Source organism: Tachysurus vachellii, chromosome 11 (genome assembly GCF_030014155.1).
Source record: "Tachysurus vachellii isolate PV-2020 chromosome 11, HZAU_Pvac_v1, whole genome shotgun sequence".
In the NCBI taxonomy this organism is placed as follows: domain Eukaryota; kingdom Metazoa; phylum Chordata; class Actinopteri; order Siluriformes; family Bagridae; genus Tachysurus; species Tachysurus vachellii.
The window spans coordinates 6456308-6477526 of NC_083470.1; the positions used below are offsets into that span (position 1 = coordinate 6456308).

Genomic DNA, 21219 nt, shown 5'->3' on the forward strand with positions numbered 1-21219 from the left:
TATTTAATTCTCTAAACCCACCTCTGGCACAAGATGAGTAAAAAAAAATCAATGGCATGCAATGGCATTTTTGGAAAATTCTCACTCATTCTAATGTGTAAGCATTTAGATTATGCAGATTGTCCAATAACAATAAGCTTAATAATAAATAGATTAAAACTCACTAACTCACTCACTCATTTTCTACCGCTTATCCAAACTACCTCGGGTCATGGGGAGCCTGTGCGTCATCGGGCATCAAGGCGGGATACACCCTGGACAGAGTGCCAACCCATCGCAGGGCACACACACTTTCTCATTCACTCACGCTAGATTAAAACTATGCTATTTAAAAAAGAACAACATAAACTCAGTGATGTGGTGAATCTTTTGGTTGATATTTTATTTGATGAGCCTCAGATGTCAGTCCATTGGCCAGTAAATGTTCTGCCATAGTAAGGTTTGTACAGAAGTCTTTGCATATTCCGGTTTGTTAATAGGAAGAAAGAGATACTGGTGAGGGGGTGACTGTTTATGTGTGCTAGAAGGTAAGTAATAACAGGTACTATCTGTATGTTGTAACTATATGTAAATGTAACGGTTAAAAACATGATGTAACATTTGTCAATAAATTAAAAACTGTAATTGGTGGCAGTTTGCCATGGTGTAATAAAGAAAAACAACACTTCAGGAAGTACTGTTATAAGAAAATAATCCACTTCACATCAGCCCATATCCCATCACAGCAGTATGGAATATCTTCTTATCTTTTCATATGCAACGCTATGTTTAATTCCTTATTTACAGACAGAGGAATAGAAGCTGTAATGCTTAAAAATTTGTTCATTTGAGTGAGTGCAGATAGAAAAGAAGCGTGTGTGAATCCTGCAAAAAGAATGTGTGATCCTGCAACTCTTACCAATTTATTTTATTATTCAAACAGCCCTTGCTATATTACACAAACGTCCCATGTTGCAGGGCCATTCACGTGCACTAAAAGGGGAGGAGTTTGTAGATGTTGCTCTGCTGATTACCTCTGCCCCTCAGTGACGGAAAACAAAAAAGGACCAGTCGAATTCCTAAATTGGACAGCTCTTCTGCCCAAGGTCATGACTGCTGCTTCCCAAAATAACTGTGTGCAGGCGCGTTCAAAGTGTAACACTTTGTTCGCTGTTATCTTCCAACACATGGATTGTAGCGCTATTCTTAAAGATGTGTCAAAATGAAGACAAGGGACTTGTTTGAATTTTTTGATCCATGGAACATTTCTGCAAACACGTGCTTTCTCTCAGAGTGCTCCACTGGTTATATCCACAAAAAATCTCCCAACTCCGGGTAATTATGTCCAAAGAAGGAGATTTTGCTCTGTTTAGAAAAGTAAGAGCAAAACGTACTGAGTTCTGTACTGATGGGGAGAAAAAGGAAGGGAAACTTTTAACAGCAAGGTCATTATTGTTCTCTATACGCTCTCTGAACACAGATTTCTTCATCAAAGCAGAAAAGTATTCTAGGAAATGGTAAAAAATAAAAAAATAGCTAGAAACATTGATGCGGATCTGTTAGAGAACCAGACGGTCCTCTCTACTCTCCTGTATCACTTGACCAATGGATGCCTGGCTCTGGGCTCGCAGGTTGCACTGCCTCTTACACTCCAGCAGCTGTTCCAGATCTTTCCACATGCGCACCTGCTTCATGTTGGGCCCATGGCTCTCCTTCACCTGCTTCTGCTCCTCACGGAGCTTCTGTTAGTGTGCACAGGAAAACAATAGCATTGTTAGCATGCCTCTAAATGACCTTTTAGCCTATTTAATTGAGATATTTTTCTCCCATGTTGCTCCCTCATGTTTCTCTCTTCTCCTGTTTCTCCCACCTTGTTCACTCATAGCTCACCATGTAATCCTGCTTTCTTGAGTCAGTCACTATACACAGTAGCTACTAATAAAAATCACTGAAATACTCACTCACTCACTCATTTTCTACCGCTTATCCGAACTACCTGGGGTCACGGGGAGCCTGAGCCTATCTCAGGCGTCATCGGGCATCAAGGCAGGATACACCCTGGACGGAGTGCCAACCCATCGCAGGGCACACACACACTCTCATTCACTCACACAATCACACACTACGGACAATTTTCCAGAGATGCCAATCAACCTACCATGCATGTCTTTGGACCGGGGGAGGAAACCGGAGTACCCGGAGGAAACCCCCGAGGCACGGGGAGAACATGCAAACTCCACACACACAAGGTGGAGGTGGGAATCGAACCCCCAACCCTGGAGGTGTGAGGCGAATGTGCTAACCACTAAGCCACCGTGCCCCCCATCACTGAAATAAATCAAATGAATACATCATAACATATGTCAGTGTCATATCAAGAGGTCCTCCTTGTGAGAATAGTCCAGCAGTAATGTTGTTCATCACTGCCATATAATTCACATGCTTTGGTGTAACTGAAGCACAATGAAGCATGACAGGAATATAGCAGGGGTCATGCCCCTGCTGCCACCTATCATCAGCCTGCTTTAAGCACACAAGACTGGGTAACAGACTGGGGAGGGGGGTACCAGGCTAAAGGAATTGCTAGACAGTTTAAGAACCAAAGGATTTACCTTGCCCAAAGATTCCTGCTCTGCAATGTTCTTGATGTACTGCTCCCTGTAAAGAAGAGTGGTTATAATGTGTTTAGCCTCCTTTCTTATCTTTGTTAATTCATTTTCTATAAGACCAGTTCTGACAATAGTTCTGACAGGAGAATTAGTTGGTGTGCTGTATTCAAGCTGTGGATTGGGTGATGGTGTGGCACATTACAGATGTGAACTGGCTGGTGTCCCATTTTTTAGATGTAGGATTGGGTTATGTGCTGTATTTGAGTTGAAGACTGGGTGATGTGTTTTATTACACTTTTGGATTAGGTGTTGTTCTGTATTTGGTTTGTGGATTGGGTGGTGTGCTGAATTAGAGTTGTGTATTTTATTCGAATTGTGGATTGGGTGGTGTGCTGAATTAGAGTTGTGTATTTTATTCGAGTTATAGATTGGGTGGTGTGCTGAATTCGAGTTGTGTATTTTATTCGAGTTGTGGATTGGGTGGTGTGCTGAATTCGAGTTGTGTATTTTATTCGAGTTGTGGATTGGGTGGTGTGCTGAATTCGAGTTGTGTATTTTATTCGAGTTGTGGATTGGGTGGTGTGCTGAATTAGAGTTGTGTATTTTATTCGAGTTGTGGATTGGGTGGTGTGCTGAATTCGAGTTGTGTATTTTATTCGAGTTGTGGATTGGGTGGTGTGCTGAATTCGAGTTGTGTATTTTATTCGAGTTGTGGATTGGGTGGTGTGCTGAATTAGAGTTGTGTATTTTATTCGAGTTGTGGATTGGGTGGTGTGCTGAATTCGAGTTGTGTATTTTATTCGAGTTGTGGATTGGGTGGTGTGCTGAATTCGAGTTGTGTATTTTATTCGAGTTATAGATTGGGTGGTGTGCTGAATTCGAGTTGTGTATTTTATTCGAGTTGTGGATTGGGTGGTGTGCTGAATTCGAGTTGAGGACTGGGTGATGTATTAGAGTGAGTGACGTGCTGTGTTAGAATTTTGGACTGGATCGTGAATGGATGCGGAAGTTAACTTCAATTAACATACATAAAAGAAAACTAGGGTGCTAATGAAATATTTTACACAGAGTTACGCAAAGCAACACTGGTTCATTCTCCATGCTGTAAAAAAAGATGGCTTTGAATAGAATGTTCCCTAAAACATATATAACAAAAAGGCCAAGATGAGAGACATTTTATTGCAATGTGAGATATACCATAACTTCTGAATCTGCCACAGAATCTGATTCTAGGTCACTCTTTTGGTGCCAAACTCATACCTTAGGGGCTAATGAATCCTTCAAAGAAAATACACTTCTATATGAAAAGACCTCTATTGTCCTCTAATGACTGCCCGACTAAAAGTAATGAAGAAACCAAGAATAGGACACAGCAGTGGAGCACCTCTAAGCATCACTAAAATGAGAGACACAAAAATCTGTCCCACATTTCCATGTTAAGAAAAGCGAGGGCATATGGGGAACAAATTGCTTAAAATAAGCTCAGACAGAGCTGCTTTGTTCATGCCAATGAATTTCCGAAAGAAAGAATTTGCATATGAATGAGCGGCTGTGATCAGTAAAGCATCTCTATACCTGACAGACTTTTTCCGCGTCTGTGGGTCTGAGGACACGTAGATCTTCATTTCATCTGCTGCCCGTTGAATTTGAATCTCAGTGATCTGGGAATGGATTGAAGGTGGGGGTATTGAAGTAAGAAAACAGTAGGATGTCAGGTACAGTGGTGGTGTTGTTTTTTTAAGTAGGAGGGTGGATCATACCCCTCTCATGCAGTTGAGTTGGTGATAGCGGTTTTCCGCCTGTGATGTCTCCTCTCTCATGGTCCTGACCTCCTAGACACACAGCACATTTATAGACTTTACTACAACAAGTCTTATTTACATAAGACTCTATTCTACTGCATGAACAATGGCCGTATGTGAGATTGCAGTAGGCTACTATACCTGCTCTAATTTGGATCTGTTGCTTTCCAGACCAGCAGAGCAAGTGTCATACAGAGCTTTTTTCTCTTCATACTCCTGAGAAAGCTCCTGGTTTAAATAAACAGAATTTAAAAATAAAGTTTGACTGCTATGAATGTAAGATAACCTAGCACATATCTGTCTATTATATTATTTGAATGCTTGTACATGTATGTTTGCTCAAATTCAACTGTATTATTATTCTGTGTACATTTTGTTTTTTTTCTGGACCATTGAGAGGTCTAGGAAAGACATGTTGCTTATTGGATTGAATGATTGTACATGACAGAAATTAAAATGTTAAGTAATATATAAACTTTAATGATGTTTCATCAGTGATTGCTAATCATGGTACTATTAATGATAGAGCAGTAGGCAGTAGTATCTCAGTGGTTAATCTAACCTGACCAGGTGATTTCAAATCCCAGGCTGACACTTTTCTGGACATTCAATTAAGATTTTAGTTGTAAAATATTTTGTATAGTTTCATGTCAGATAAATAATAGTGGAGAAAAAAAGCAACTCATCTCTGATCCTTCTCAAGTTCCACTGATTTGCTGTGGTTACTATGGTGACGTGGCTGACGTGATGCCTGAGCAGCAGCCTGTGGTGCAGCTAAACTACACTTGCTTAGTCTTGTTTTCATTTAAATTATGTTTCATTTAACACCTACATATTATATCTGTTTCATTTCACATTATGTCCCCAGGGGCAATATGTGTTGTACAATCCCCTGAAGTTTTGCTCTAGTTCCCACACCTGGCACTCCTGGCGTAGTGGCCTCAGCTCCTTTATTAATGGAGACAGAGCCGTCTTCTTTTCTGATATTGCTGAATTGATCTTCTTCACCTGAAACAACACAAATGACCACACAATTAGGTGCTCGATCAGACGTTCTTCGTTCTAGTTCTCGATACCTCCTGTACTGGACAGTTTGCATTTTTCACTTCTCAACTGGCTCACTTCATTAAGGACGTATACCATAGTGCTGTTAAATTCCCTGTTCTGATGGGGTTGATTCATTTTCTATGAAAGCCGCCCTAAAAATAGGTCATTGTAATTCTGTCTATATTCATGCTCTCGTGCTGTTTCTTATACATTTTCGAGTAACGGCTCATTCACAGGGACCTGCAGTGATGATGCTCCACATGATCAAAGTCTAATGATAAACTAAATAAGAAAATGTTTTGATATTTTATAAAGGAAAATATATAAATGTTTATATGGACATCACATTTGTACATTTTTATTAAAAAAATATATTTCAATGTAACAAATGGACAACAGCAAAAACAGGCAAAGGAAAGTGCAACCCATTGTGTGCCTGAGCAAGTACATAGAACAAATGCAGCAGTAAAACCCCAACATGATGTATTGATGTCCAAAATGTGATCATAACGTGTCATTTTAAGATGTGCTGTTTCCTTATGTGCAAATGGGGCCTTTTTTGCAACTTAAAGTCCCAATATTGCCTTACAGCGGTTCCTTTCTTCTAGTTTCTGTAGCAACCCAAAGCAAGTGGTGTGTCATGGCAGTTACAGATCTCATTGGGGAGCAGCATTGTCCCATAAGCCCAGAGCACTCATTAATGAACGAAAACATAAAGCCAAAGAACACCACACAAACTGATGCAATACTCAGCATACATGACAATGTCAAGCTTTTAAAGGTTCAACACTCTATGGAGTATATGGGGAAATATAAGGATAACAAACATCTCACATGTGCATTTTTATTATCTGCTCACCATCTCAGACATGTTGTCCAACCTGTGCCCCTTCAGCTCGTCCAGTTCACTTTTGATGGCAGAGACTCTCTCCAGCTCCTCCTGTGTCTCGCTGAAGCCTGAGATCCCTCTCTGAGCCTCCAAGGATTGCTGATAAACAAAAAAGATAGATACATTACAGTCTAGAGCCAATTTCCCCCGAGAGTAGTCATTTGAGTATAATGCAGGTATAATCAGTGCTCATGAAAACTACTGAAAGCCTGGAAACACAATAAGCCTCTGAAGATGTTAAGTATTCTGTGAAGAGTCATGTCTACATGATCAGTGAGAGAATTCATACACTACACTACATATCAGATACTGTTTATAATATGAACTAAAGAGCCTGGATTATATTGATGCATGATTGATGGAAGGAATAAAACAATGTGAACTATTTTTCGGTAATAGCAGATCCCCAAGAGTTTTATTCATCAAAATACAAACAGTAATTTCTCAATGCTGACAAATATATACCTATCGGAGAACATGGCAATACTGGAAAACACTAAACTGACATAATGAAAATTGAAGTTCAGTTGTTGAGCGTCATTAACTGTTAAAAACGTATAATAATAATAATTTCAGATTACAACCATTACCAGAGAAAAAAGCAAAATGATAAGACAGACATGAGACGAGGTCTTACCAGTGTAGTGTTCTGAAATCATAAGCTGCATTGGTAAAGAATAGCCCCAACAAGTGGTCATAACTCAAACAGTAAGCAGGGTTTGTTCTTGTCTCAGGGAAACGTGTTGAAATTACAGTGGTGGTAATCCTACATACACAACCACACTATGTGGGTTCATGAAGGTCAGAGACCTTGGGAACTTTAAGATGTTTAACTGTCAGCACACCTCCTCATTAAAGCCTACATATAATTAGTCTGGCAACCTGCTACTCCACATACATAGCACCCAAAGCTTTCGGCAGCTACTAAGCAAACACAACTCACAAGTACTTTGTGTCACTGTGTTATGAGTTTGTATCAATGCTGTGTGAACATGTCTCTGAATGACTGAGTGACAGTGCAGGAAGATATTGTTGGTGGTCTAAGTATGACAGTAAGTGAAGGATCATATTCATATGTGTGTATTGGTCATATTGATGGATGGCTTTCTAGATAGAGACAGAGACAAACAGAAAGAAAAAGGAACAGAAGGACAGCTGCAACAAGAGGCGTCCAGGCTCGGCAACCACCACAAAACTCTCTCTCTTGCCTAATATCAGCCTCACACGTAGCCAGAGAGCAAATGCTGCTCACAAATAGCTCGGGCTCAGACCTCCTGCGTCAAAAGAGCTATCAGCGGGTCCGAGGCTGGGAGGATTCAAAGGTGTGAAGTCATTTCCAGGAAGGTGCTGCAACTTCATGTGAATGCAATGAAATCTGAATGGGAATGGATGCTCGAGAGGGACAGGGTCAGGGACAGAATGCTGGACAGATACATCAGACGAAAAACTCAAGATTTGGTGAAGTTAAATAAAATATAGCTGAAATAAGAACAGATATCATTGATCAGTGTGTGCTGTGAATGATGTGTAATTTACATTGTTGATGTGGTAGTTCACTGGATTCTTTTCTACTGACTAAGCAGTCATGCGTTTGAGTCCCAGATCTGTTGGATCCTTATAGGACTGATGTCTAAACCCACTTATCAAAAATCAGGATCCCATAAGAAGCACACTGTGATTTTTTGCCATCTATGAATAAATTGAACAAAATTACAAACTTTGCATAAATAAATATATGGAAATCTGCAGTACAGAAAGAAAAAAGAGGAAAAGGAAGAAATAATGAAAAGATTAATGTAAAAGTGTGTATGAAAAGCCTATGTGAAAAGCGGTGTACAAAATAAGGACATAGAGCCGATAAATTTCAATCCAATCCAAAGTAAAACCAATGTGAGTTTACTGGTATAATGTGAAGATATAAGGGAAAAGCACATAGCAACAAGGAGGTCCAATTTAATACCAGATTCTGTTGTGTAGCAGAGTGGCGCTGGCGAAGGACCTCCTCCGTCCTCTGTAGAATGCCAAACTCAGCCTTCAGCTCTGCCATCTCCTGACGCGTCTTCTTATATACGATGTTCTTGCCACGCATCTTGGCAACATACCTCTTAAACTGTAAACAACACAGAGATAACAAGCAACAAATCAAAAACCATGAGGGACACTCAGGATCAAGTTTGGATGCGGAAAGCTCATGGAAAAAGAAATCAGTAACAAACAAACTTCACCAGGTCAGATCCGAGCATGTAAAAGTGCTGTGCTATTACAATAGTCAGCAGGGAACCAGAAGAAATATTCAAACAGGAATAAACATCAGGCTCACACACACAGGTTCCTATCTGTGGGTCTTCCATACATCTTCTATGCACAGTGACTATAACCAGTCTTCAAGATGAGACATGCACAAAGGATTAATCGAATGCTGCTGAAATCTCTAATCTGATTTGTCAGAAAAAGTTCATCTAAATTCTTTAATAGGTTTATATTAATACAATTGTTGTCATAGTTCCATAGTAACAACATATTTACATGCAGTTATGCAACGTAAGGCCAATAATTAACAGATGTGCAAACATCCTGCTATTCACCTAAGCAAGTTTATATACAGAATCTTTCTATAAGGAAATGTTTATAGAACATTTATGGAAGGAGTCTCCGATAGCATTGATTGGTCCCAGTCAGCAATGTTTCCAACCCAGCAAAGTCTTTGAGACAGAGAACTTTCTGTTTGCCCTGGACTACAACAAGATGCATATTTTTTTTTTGTCTCGATATGTATGACAACTTGTTTCAATGTTGTTCTACAACATTAATTGTAACTGTTAAAAAAGTATGACCTGTTATTTAATCATAAATTCAGAATTTAAATCATTGTAAAATCTTACAAGTGGGATAAAACATTTTGGGAGGTGTTGACATTGTGTTTAATTGCTTACATTTAACAGAATGGAAATTCATAGAATGATATAAATAATAATAATAATAATAATAATAATAATAATAATAATAATAATAATAATAATAATAATAATATTTTTTAATAAAAAAAGTATTGTCTGAATGAAATCAGATTTGTGATAGTGGAGGTGTAAATTATTATAATTATTTATTTATTATTTTAAAGAAGATTCTGGTAGTGGAGCGGTGTCCCTCGGGGATGTCTCCTTGGCCCAAAACAAAAGTAACCTGAGCCTGTAGGCACGTGTCCAGGGGTGTAAAGAGCCTTCGTCATATGGCAGTTCCTGCAAAAGGACATTGTTTGGACCGCCCTGCTGTCACTACAGCCAGAAGCTATAAATGTAGAAAGCAACCACAGAAATCACAGTGCGTCGTGTGTCACTCAGGGAATGTGACGCTTGTGTGTCAGAGTTTACCCTTTGTGTATTTCGGAGTATCAAGGGCAGGCAAGGTTGGGGGGATTATAGGCACCAATTGTGCTGGGTAGCGTTCCTTTGCTTTCTCTCATTACAAATTGCCGTCAAGTGACAGTGGCTAAATTAGCCACCACATGCGTTGGTAATCATCACTGTGAAATGGAAATAAAACTCTGAGGCATTAGGTGGCAAATAAATCATTGTTAGCAAGTTTTGCTTTTACATCACTACCCAAAGAGAAGGTAGGTTGTGCAGTGGATCTTAGTAGAAAAATCAGATAAACACGTCCCTGTGATACAAGAAACCGTTTTATCTGAATCAGTATAAGTAAGAAGATATTTCTTCAGTTTGCAAAGATGACCTTTAATCATGTTATCAGAAAGATATAGTGCCAGCCAAATGTTTCAGCAACATATATTTTAGCATTTGGTTAAACTTTAACATTCTCAGTAATGCATGAAAGGACAAAAAGTATTCAAATTATTGCTTTCCAATGTTTCTTTTGATTAGCCAGGATGTGCATCAGCAGCTACTAGGTAAGTACTAAGAAGGGTAGATTAGATATTGCTATTAGTGGCTGATGTGCTGCTAATGTAGATCACTATGAGCTGTTTAATTTAAATATATAAATATAGGTTGACGATAAAGGAAGATGACAAGGCAGCTGATAAAAATCAGCAGGATTTCCCAGTGCTGAAATCACCAAAAACTGATACATGATATGTTGATCACATCATTTATGAAGACAGAACAAGGTTTTAGATACACATCTTAACCTGGGAATAGCCTGTTGAATAGCATGCTTGCACTTCCAGGTCAACTCAGTTCTTGTAAAAATGTGCTGTAGTGCCCTAAAGATTTCTTAAGAATTCATTGAGACTGTGAGGTGAAGTAAGTTTTCTGTCCCCCCATTTGGGCATCTTCCAATTCTCACCCACCATCTATTTTATTAAAGAGCTACTCATGCTACATCATAGGGCAACGTCAAGCACAATCTGCCTTCTTCCTCATATCTTATCTCACAGAAAGCCTAGTGTGACTGTGACTGAAAGTGAGTAAACTGTCACTCCCAAAAAGAGAGCATGCTTAACATGGACAACATGTGGCATTGTAAAGACTTCAACTTGCACTCTCCTGATGTCAGGGTGAACACTTTTCAGGTGCATTAAAAAAAATCTATTTATTTTCCATTTCAAAACAAAAAACACATGAATGCAATGTTAACAGACCTTGATCGCCACTTCAATGTTTTCCCTTATTTAATTACAATTCTCCATCTTTCATTTTGCCTGTACCACAATAGTGCTTGCACTGTCATAAAACATACCTCTTTGATATCAGTATGTTTCTGGTCTGTGACACCAAATCTAAATTTTACTATTTCATTTACAAAGACCATGAATTAACAATAGGTTATACAGCTTACAATTGTAGATAAAAAGGGCGATTTAATCAAAAAGAGCCAATTAAATAAAATCTTGAGCTTAAATTACAAGTTTACAAGTTAAAAAGAGAGAGAGAGCGAGAGAGAGAGAGAGAGAGGGAGAGAGAGATAGCACACGCGAGAGAGAGAGAGAGAGAGAGAGAGAGAGAGAGAGAGAGAGAGAGAGGCAGAGTGCAGTGCAAACACATTCACACACACGTGGATTTTGGGATATGGACCAGCTGCTGTTTGAAAGGCTTGCTCTATTTACATGGATCTATTAAATGTCGGTTTCATTACAACAGCTATGAACCCCTTGTGCCCCTCTCTCTCCATTTTTAAATCAGTGCAGTGCCATTGTGTGACCATACAAGGGCATAATCCATCCCAGAGCTCTGTCTTAAACATCCTCCACACCCGCACAAACACACACATTGACATACACCATGCACGTTCATGGATATTTGCATTACTTTGTGGTCCATTTTGGCCTTATTTTTCAAAAGCTGCATTTTTGGAGTCAATAAAACACGTCTTGTTGATGAGCAAAAACTGACCAGATTTCTATGGGTAAACACACACAGGATTACTTTTTCACTTTTCTGTTTCTACAGGAGTTGACTCCTTACTTTGTTCCTTCCTAATTAGTGTACTTTCCTGTTTCCCACTATCTTGTTTCATTATCAATGGCTGGTGTACTGTTGCAGCTGTTCACAGTTGGAAGAGCCACATACAGAAACGAGCCTTATCAAACAAAGACGATAGGACCAAAGCAAGTGGAAAGACATGGTTGGGGGCTATTTTAGCCTCTGTGCCTCTCTATCTCCTGTCTCCCTGCGTAAGGGCAAGCTGAAATCTACCAACCACCCAGACAGACAGACAGACAGACAGACAGACCCACAGTGTGGGAGGATACAGACAGAGAACAGAGACAGGAACATTAACACCACAATGCTATTTAGGATGATGTGCAGATTCCTTATCAGGGACATACAGTACAGACATTTATTTGTTTACTGAGAGGAGGGTTCAATTTATATTTTAAAGCAGGGAGAACAGCGTACACAGGAGTACAATATGCAAGCGCTAACATTATTCTACCAATTAACAAATTACAAACATTTAGACTAAATGTAGTCCAGTTAGGAAAAACATTCACTCGATTATCTACTTTAGAACTTATGGCTTTTTCCTTTTAGCACACTTTTTAATGTAATAAAGCCCACACTACAAAAAAATGTACATTTCAACAATATAATCACATTCAAAACATACATTTTACTTTGAGAACTAATACATGTTCGTGGAAATATCCTTGATTAATATCAGCATATCTGGCACATTAAAACAGAAAAACCCATCTGATTAAGACCAGTAAATAAAATGAAAGGGAACCGTGTGTAAAAACATTCGATAACATTCACATTGTGTGCACTGGGTGTATATGCAGCTTTACCTATAACAGACTTTCTAATTGGTGGCCTATTACTTTTTGATTTGATTTTCACTTCTTTTGTAATAAGCTAAAACTTCTCCAGAACTGTAAAACTGTAGCATTATAGTTGTGTATTATGATATAATTACGCATCCTCTGCACCAGTACTCTGGACCCTAATTTGTAGCGGCTATCTTGTATGAACATGTAAGTTGCTGTAATGAATGCTGAAGTGATGTATACTTGTTATGTAGTGCAGTTTTAGTGTATGAAGTCGTGCTGTACCTCGTCTGAGCGGATGATCTCGAGTCCTCCTTGTCCAGCAGCCTGACTCTTAGCATTAAGCTCTCTTGTGATGGCGTTCACCTCCTCCCTGGCCTCCTGCAACTGCTCTGCCTTTGCCTCCTTCTTACGCGCTATGATAGAAGCCTAACAAACATTACATTTTTAAAGGTTTCCAATGATGTGGCACCATGAAGGGTCAATCAAAAAGTCAATCAGTTCTGCTGCACTATCTATTCCATAAAAGACAATATTTTAATTTTAAAAACATGATGTAAACATTATGAAATAATAATAAAGATCTAGCTATTTACAACATGAAACAATTACCGATGAGCGACATCAATCATTCTTTCAAATTCAAAGCTGTGTTTTAATAAACACAGGAGAAGCAAGGGATGCAACTTGCCAACTGACACTCACATTTACTCCTGCTAATTCATGCATAATTATTCAATAATATAAAAATCAACCAATCGTGTGGCAGCAATGAAAAAAAACCAAAAAGCTTGTTGGTGAGAGCGGCCAGATAAGAATGAGCTGACAGGAAGGTTATGGTAAATCCAATAAGTACTCATTATAACCACAGGCTCACCGAAACTGGATAGTTAAAGATTTGAAAACAAATCGCCTGGTGAATCTGATAAATCTTTCAACAATATTTTCTTTACTTTCTTCAACAATATGCAGATGACAGGGCAAGAATTAGGTCTCAGTAAAATGACTCCAAATAACAGGACAAACAAAAACACTCCTACCTGCTGTCTGTAAAGAGTGAGATTATCATCCATTGGGTCAGTCCTGGTCATCTTCTTCTCCATCGCCTGGTTCATCTGATTTAGCTCTTTAATCTGGTCAGTAGGAGAAACAAAAATATTTGTCTTAGGTTCACGCAAAAACAGCAGAACACATGAGTGGGAAATTAAATGATCTGAAGAACATGAAAATGGGATGAAAATGGGATGTTGTGCAGCCAAATAATCATGTATAATTATATATGTTTGAGTGTTCAGTTATCTTTAGGAAAAACGTTTTAATGCAGCAGCAATTTGCCAATACAGCAAACGTAGATAGTCGTCCATGCAGAAATGCTTTGTATTTGTAAATTGTTTCTTTAGTTTTAAAGTGGAGATATAAGGCTAATGAATCTAACAAGAAAGAAAACGTGATTAGAATTATGGCTGCTACTACTGTCAGAGGTTAGAGAAATATACAAACAAAATCAGAACTATGCTATATTCATCATTTTTAAACTCCTTATGACTGCACAGATTGTCTTTACTATGTGCTGAGAAGTTATAGCTAACAGAATTCCATTTGAATCAGACTACAGGTGTGGGATGAGTTATTCATGCAGTGTTATACTGGAGGATATAAAACAAGAAAGATTCTCATTTATTAAAGCAGTCCAGGCAAAAAGTGTTGTGTTGAGATCAGAACTAAGCACTTCAAAGTGACCTTCTCTTCCAGCTCGTCCAGCTCGGCATGGCCCATGGCCGGCTCGGACGCCACCTTCTGCAGGTAGCGCACTTTGCTGCGGATGAGCTCCAACTCTTTGGGCAGCTTGTCTGATGCCATGTAGGAGTTGAACTTAATCTCCTCCTCCAGTCTCTTCACCAGGCCTGCAACAGAGAAGCCTTTTAGCACTATGCTCTCACAGCACACTCCCACATGACACACTACATATGCGGTGCAGACAGTTCATTTGCAAAATAACACCTGCTAATTTTAGAAACACTTTAGAAAAATATGAACGCAGACAAAAAACTGCAGAAAAAAAATGTATATTATCTGCAGTTTTCGGTTGAAATAGTTGAACTGCTGAAAATCTAGTGATCTGGAATTTGACAATGCACACCATAGTCATGTGTTGGAATATGTGTGATGCCTATAAAAAACATCATGTGAAGCCTTCATATGATTAAATGGGGTCTGTTTAATGGGCCGCCGGGGCAGATGACGTCTATTTGACCTCAGTCATGGACCGTCAGGACACAGAGACTTTTTCCATGGTCTACTCACTCTCAGGCTTGGCATCTGCTGCTGCCTGTCGCAAGTCTTTCAGCTGGAGCTGACACCTCTGCCTTCTCTGCTCTGCCTGGAACAGCTGAAATGCACAACCACACATTATGCATGTAGAACACATTTAAAAGAAATTGACTCTTGGCTTGGAACGATGCTGGTCTATATTTCTAACAGATATATACAATGTTCCACGTGAGGCACTAAGACACATTGCGTAAATAATTTGTTTCAGAAAATTGAAAAAAAAAAAAGCCCAGAATGTACCTGGTTCTTTTGCTCTTGTTTCTGATGAGCCAAAGATTCCTCTCTTTCCTTTTCCACCCTTAGCTGGCTGGCCACTTCTAGCATGCGCTGATGGTTAGACACAGACTCCACCTTGTGGACAAATTAAGTAATACACATTCCGTAATGAACACATTTGATGACAATCTAAAGGATATACAAAGGAATAAGCTGTCGATCTGTCTCAAGGTACACAATTTATTCTACATGAGACAAACATATTACTAATAAAAAATATGTCTGAATCCAAAGGCTTTCTTACCCGCTTTCTCAGACGCTCCACTCTTTTAATCAGCTGATCCTTCTCTTCCTCCATTGCCCCAATGTCCTGCAGTAACATATTACATCACTGTTTTTTTCAAGAACATGTAATTAAAAAATGATATCTATATTATAAAGATACAATTAATCTTAGTATAACAGACATCAGAAATGCAATACTTGAAACGTATAGATTAAAATGTCTGTAAAAAAAGTTTATTTAACATTTTTCTTTTATCAGTATTAAAAAAAATTATGAATTTAACAAAACAAAGAAAGTATAAAAAAAATAATTTTTACTAAAATATAAAAGTAAATAATAAAAGTAAACGATCCTCTTACACGTCGAATCTCAGCTGCAGAAAATCCAAAGTTCCTTAGTTGTTCACACTCTTTATGGTAATTCTTGAATCCTTCTACCAGCTCTTCATACTATATGAATGATACATCACAAAAGAATCACATACACTTCTATGCATAAATGTATAAAACATTAAAAAAAGTGCAATATGGAGCATATAGGAGAGCAAATGACAATATACTGTTTAGCCCCATAAACAGTGCTCGAGTTCAAGAGCTGAACTGAATCATATTTAAACTGTAAAAATTAAGATGTTATTAATTATTAATGTTATTAAATACAAGAAATGTAGATATGTTTGCCATTTCTTTCATTTTTACCAACTGTACATAATACCAGAGCATGTAACAAAGCTTACGACCACACCGATATCAGGTTCATTTGTAATATGTTATAGAAAAAAATTCTAACCCAATTTCCAATTACGCTGCACTGAAAATAGCATAATGATGTCCTATTTCAAAAAAATAATACAAGCTGTTTCAGTGAAACATTGTGTCCATCAGCTCCTAAATGAGCACAAACCTGGTGGTAGACCTCCAAGATGACCTCATCAGCCAGGAACTCGGTGGGCACGTCGAGCTTAACGAGAAAGCGAGCCAGATAGGCCCTCTTCTTCAGCTCAGGGACTCTCTGCAGCAGCCAGTGCAGGATGGGGTGCACCACCGGCTTACTGCCCGTCACCAGACCCTGCCGAAAACTGCTCCTGGAAAACAGAGACAAGCATGAAGAGCATGAGATTTGCCTTTCAGAGCTGCTGTTATAGAAATGAATCAAGACCTTCTAACTAATCAGATCAGAAAAGATTGTACTGTAACACTGATGAACATTGATCCCTTGCCACATTAGCAGTTATTCTACTTCACTTTTACACTTATACTTACACATCAGAGAAGCCGCCAGATGGTTTATATTTCAACATCCTCAACAAATTGAACATCCTTTTTACTGTCTGCTCAGGCATTTCCTCTCGGATATCAAGTGCTTGCTGAAATAGAAGACAATAAACATGTGGGAGATTGAACTGTTTACATGTAGACCTTATCAAACTGCTATGCGCATAAAAGGAATCTGTAGCAAAGTGGTCCAGGGATTTTATTTAGTTGTTTTTTATACTTAAAGGATAATCTGGCTGTGACATATTACAACATATTACATCACACACTAAAAGTATGTACCTTTTTTGTAAAGAAAAAGTGCAATTCATTTAGTGCATATAAAAAGCATATGCAGGTACTGGGACATACAAATATCAGATGTAAAGGAAGGGAACATTGTTGCCTAGTCATAAACAGTCACCGTAAACACATTTCTAGATCAATTTCAGCTTTTCTTCATTCATAATTTCTTATATAATTAATACTGTATAATTTAATTTACCACTCCTATGATTTATATCTCCACATTTTATTTACACCTCTCTAGTGTCCCTACATCTTACAGTCACAAAACTCCTCCTCCCTCATGCAAGGAGCTGTGGCCATTATTACCTCAAAAAATATCTAAATTTCCACCCACACTTTGAAAATCTACCGGAAATAGGGGAACGTCCAGGAGCATTAGGAGGATACTCAATTCAACATACTACAATTTGGAACAATCGATTTCGAAACTTATAAAACAACTAAAACAATGTAGTACGGATAGTATGTGAATTGGGACGCGACACAAGTGCTCCCAGACAAACCCAGGATCCGCTGCCACACTGACAGGAAGAAAGCATGTGGTTGCCTAGTGGTTAAGGTGTTGGGCTACTGATCTGAAGGTTGTGAGTTTGATCCCAGGTCCACCAAGTTGCCACTGTTGGGACCCTGAGCAAGGCACTTAACCCTCAATTGCTCAGTTGTATAAAAATGAGATAATGCAAGTGACTCTGTAATTAAGGGCGTCTGCTAAATGCTGGAAATGTAAAACTGTTACTGAAGATAAATTAATAGTCTCAGATTGCTGAGTATAAATTTGGAAGAAAAACAGGGCTAAATGAAAGTGATTTTTCATTCTTGCTTCACAGGTATAAACTGCATGGCATAAGAAGGAACTCAACTCCATATTTTCTGGTGATGCCATGAAAATGTTCAAATAATACAGTAAATCATAACTGGCTGAAATGAACGGTTTTGCATAAGACTATCATAATGAGACGAATAAATTATAGTCAGTCTAAGCAGTCAGATTTAAACCTGAGTGAACGATTTAGAAGTGATTTTCTTGTTTTGATATTTTCATAGTAAAGACAGCATTTAATCAGGACTTACTGGATACAATATTTAAGACAAAAAAAACATTTGCAACAATTAAAACAATTTTTTTTTCAAATCAGACTAGATCTCTCACTCTTGATAGACTAATTAGCTAATCTAACTAATAGCTAATCCGTGAAACTATACCATGGAATGTGGTAGCTCAAGTGTTAAGGTGTTAGACTACTATTCAGAAGGTCAAGGGTTCGAATCCCAAATCCACCAATGCTGCCACTGCTGGGCCCCTGATCAAGGCCCTTAACCCTCAGTTGCTCTGTTGTATAAATTGAAATACAAATGTAAGTCCCTTTGGATAAGGGTGTCTGATAAATGTAATGCAAATCTGAAAGTGTTTTTGTTACCTTAGAGTCAATTTCAGCTAAAACGTCATTGAGAACCTGCAGAAGCTGCATCGGCTCCAGAGAGTCAAAAGTGATTAAGTTCAAGTTCTTCTTGAAAGGCTCTCGGTTCAGCTGTTCCACGATAAACTTCAGTTGTTCACTCATTTTTGTAAATAAATGTTGTACTAAAGCCTGTGCGCCCAAAACAATCCCCTGAAGTCTTTTAGTCTTCTTGCTAACCCGTTAGCTTGTTAGCAAACACTGCAAACTGTCGCGAGGCAACCGCGTTATTCCACTACCGGCTAAAAACAAGTTAACATATGCGTTTTATTTGTCAGTATTTTACCAAAATGTAATATCTTTTCTAATGTTATATTTCAGCAGTTATCTTAAAACATTCATGCGGAGTCTAGTAAAAAACTGCCTAGCAACCGATAAACTGTTGCTGGTTGTCAACAGGAAGTGATCGGCTTCCTCTTCTTCTTTGGTGTTCATTGGCGGTTGGAACCAACTTAGAAGGCGCATTCCCGCCACCTACTGGATTTGATTGTGGATTGTAACGTAGCAGTGAAGTTAGACGTAGGATTTCTTTTTAATTAATTATGTAATAAATAAAGAAATAAAAATAAATGAACGGGGTAATCCTAAATCCTGTTATTTAATCTTGTTGCTTTTAGATAATTCTGTAGTTCGTGATAAATTCTAGATTGCTTTGGGCCATTTTCTAGCAGAACCTGGACAGACAAATTGTTTACTCCCAGAGTCCATGTTAGATGAAATCTTTCTCTTTCATATGCAATACATTTAATGAGCATTCATGCCCACATTTAGCACGTTTCCCTTTTACATTCATCCCTATTCTGTGCAGAACTTCTTTATGGCACAGTGTCCAATGCAGATTCTGGAGATTGTTTATGGCACAGTGTCCAATACAGATTCTGGAGATTCTTTATAACACAGTGTCCAATGCAGATTCTGGAGATTCTTTATAACATAGTGTCCAATGCAGATTCTGGAGATTCTTTATAACACAGTATCCAATGCAGATTCAGGAGATTCTTTATAACATAGTGTCCAATGCAGATTCTGGAGATTCTTTATGGCACAGTGTCCAATGCAGATTCAGGAGATTCTTTATAACATAGTGTCCAATGCAGATTCTGGAGATTCTTTATGGCACAGTGTCCAATGCAGATTCTGGAGATTCTTTATGGCACAGTGTCCAATGCAGAGTCTAGAGATTTTTTATGGCACAGTGTCCAATGCAGATTCTGGAGATTCATTACAGCACAGTGTCCAATGCAGATTCTGGAGATTCTTTATGGCACAGTGTCCAATGCAGATTCTGGAGATTCATTATGGCAGAGTGGCCAATGCAGATTCTGGAGATTCATTATGGCACAGTGTCCAATGCAGATTCTGGAGATTCTTTATGGCACAGTGTCCAATGCAGATTCTGGAGATTCATTATGGCACAGTGTCCAATGCAGATTCTGGAGATTCTTTATGGCACAGTGTCCAATGCAGATTCTGGAGATTCATTATGGCACAGTGTCCAATACAGATTCTGGAGATTCTTTATGGCACAGTGTCCAATGCAGATTCTGGAGATTCTTTATAACACAGTGTCCAATGCAGATTCTGGAGATTTTTTATGGCACAGTGTCCAATGCAGATTCTGGAGATTCTTTATGGCACAGTGTCCAATGCAGAGTCTAGAGATTTTTTATGGCACAGTGTCCAATGCAGATTCTGGAGATTCTTTATAACACAGTGTCCAATGCAGATTCTGGAGATTCTTTATGGCACAGTGTCCAATGCAGATTCTGGAGATTCTTTATGGCACAGTGTCCAATGCAGATTCTGGAGATTCTTTATAACACAGTGTCCAATGCAGATTCTGGAGATTCATTATGGCACAGTGTCCAATGCAGATTCTGGAGATTCTTTATGGCACAGTGTCCAATGCAGATTCTGGAGATTCTTTATGACACAGTGTCCAATGCAGATTCTGGAGATTCTTTATGGCACAGTGTCCAATGCAGATTCTGGAGATTCTTTATGGCACAGTGTCCAATGCAGATTCTGGAGATTCTTTATAACACAGTGTCCAATGCAGATTCTAGAGATTTTTTATGGCACAGTGTCAAATGCAGATTCTGGAGATTCTTTATAACACAGTGTCCAATGCAGATTCTGGAGATTCTTTATAACACAATGTCCAATGCAGATTCTGGAGATTCATTACGGCACAGTGTCCAATGCAGATTCTGGAGATTCTTTATGACACAGTGTCCAATGTGCATTCTGGAGATTCTTTATGGCACAGTGTCCAATGCAGATTCTGGAGATTCTTTATGACACAGTGTCCAATGTGCATTCTGGAGATTCTTTATGGCACAGTGTCCAATGTGCATTCTGGAGATTCTTTATGGCACAGTGTCCAATGCAGATTCTGGAGATTCTTTATGACACAGTGTCCAATGTGCATTCTGGAGATTCTTTAAGGCACAGTGTCCAATGCAGATTCTGGAGATTCATTACGGCACAGTGTCCAATGCAGATTCTGGAGATTCTTTATGGCACAGTGTCCAATGTGCATTCTGGAGATTCTTTATGGCACAGTGTCCAATGTGCATTCTGGAGATTCTTTATGGCACAGTGTCCAATGCAGATTCTGGAGATTCTTTATGGCACAGTGTCCAATGTGCATTCTGGAGATTCTTTATGGCACAGTGTCCAATGTGCATTCTGGAGATTGTTTATGGCACAGTGTCCAATGTGCATTCTGGAGATTCTTTATGGCACAGTGTCCAATGTGCATTCTGGAGATTGTTTATGGCACAGTGTCCAATGCAGATTCTGGAGATTC

General features: G+C 38.8%; 1 protein-coding gene across 1 annotated transcript; it reads right to left on the reverse strand.

Annotated features, from left to right (window-relative positions):
- Positions 1-356: 356 nt before the first annotated feature.
- ift81 (intraflagellar transport 81 homolog) lies at positions 357-18811 on the reverse strand. The gene is made up of 18 exons (XM_060882075.1): positions 18369-18811; positions 16651-16754; positions 16292-16472; positions 15748-15837; positions 15407-15472; positions 15127-15237; positions 14860-14944; positions 14296-14459; positions 13596-13688; positions 12841-12984; positions 8287-8436; positions 6297-6425; positions 5309-5398; positions 4532-4618; positions 4349-4420; positions 4164-4249; positions 2592-2637; positions 357-1721 (listed from the first exon to the last, which is right to left on the reverse strand). Exons 1-18 carry the CDS (start codon positions 18510-18512, stop codon positions 1539-1541), a joined length of 2025 nt encoding a protein of 674 aa, XP_060738058.1. The 5' UTR covers positions 18513-18811; the 3' UTR covers positions 357-1538.
- Positions 18812-21219: the final 2408 nt, after the last annotated feature.

Excerpts from the sequence above, each read along its gene's own strand:
- ift81 (XM_060882075.1), bottom strand. The coding sequence starts at position 18,512 with ATGAGTGAACAACTGAAGTTTATCGTGGAACAGCTGAACCGAGAGCCT. Across the intron at positions 16,473-16,650 it reads TCTGGCGGCTTCTCTGATGT|GAGCAGTTTTCGGCAGGGTC; the intron begins GTAAGTATAAGT and ends TCTGTTTTCCAG. Across the intron at positions 2,638-4,163 it reads ACGCGGAAAAAGTCTGTCAG|GGAGCAGTACATCAAGAACA; the intron begins GTATAGAGATGC and ends TCTTCTTTACAG.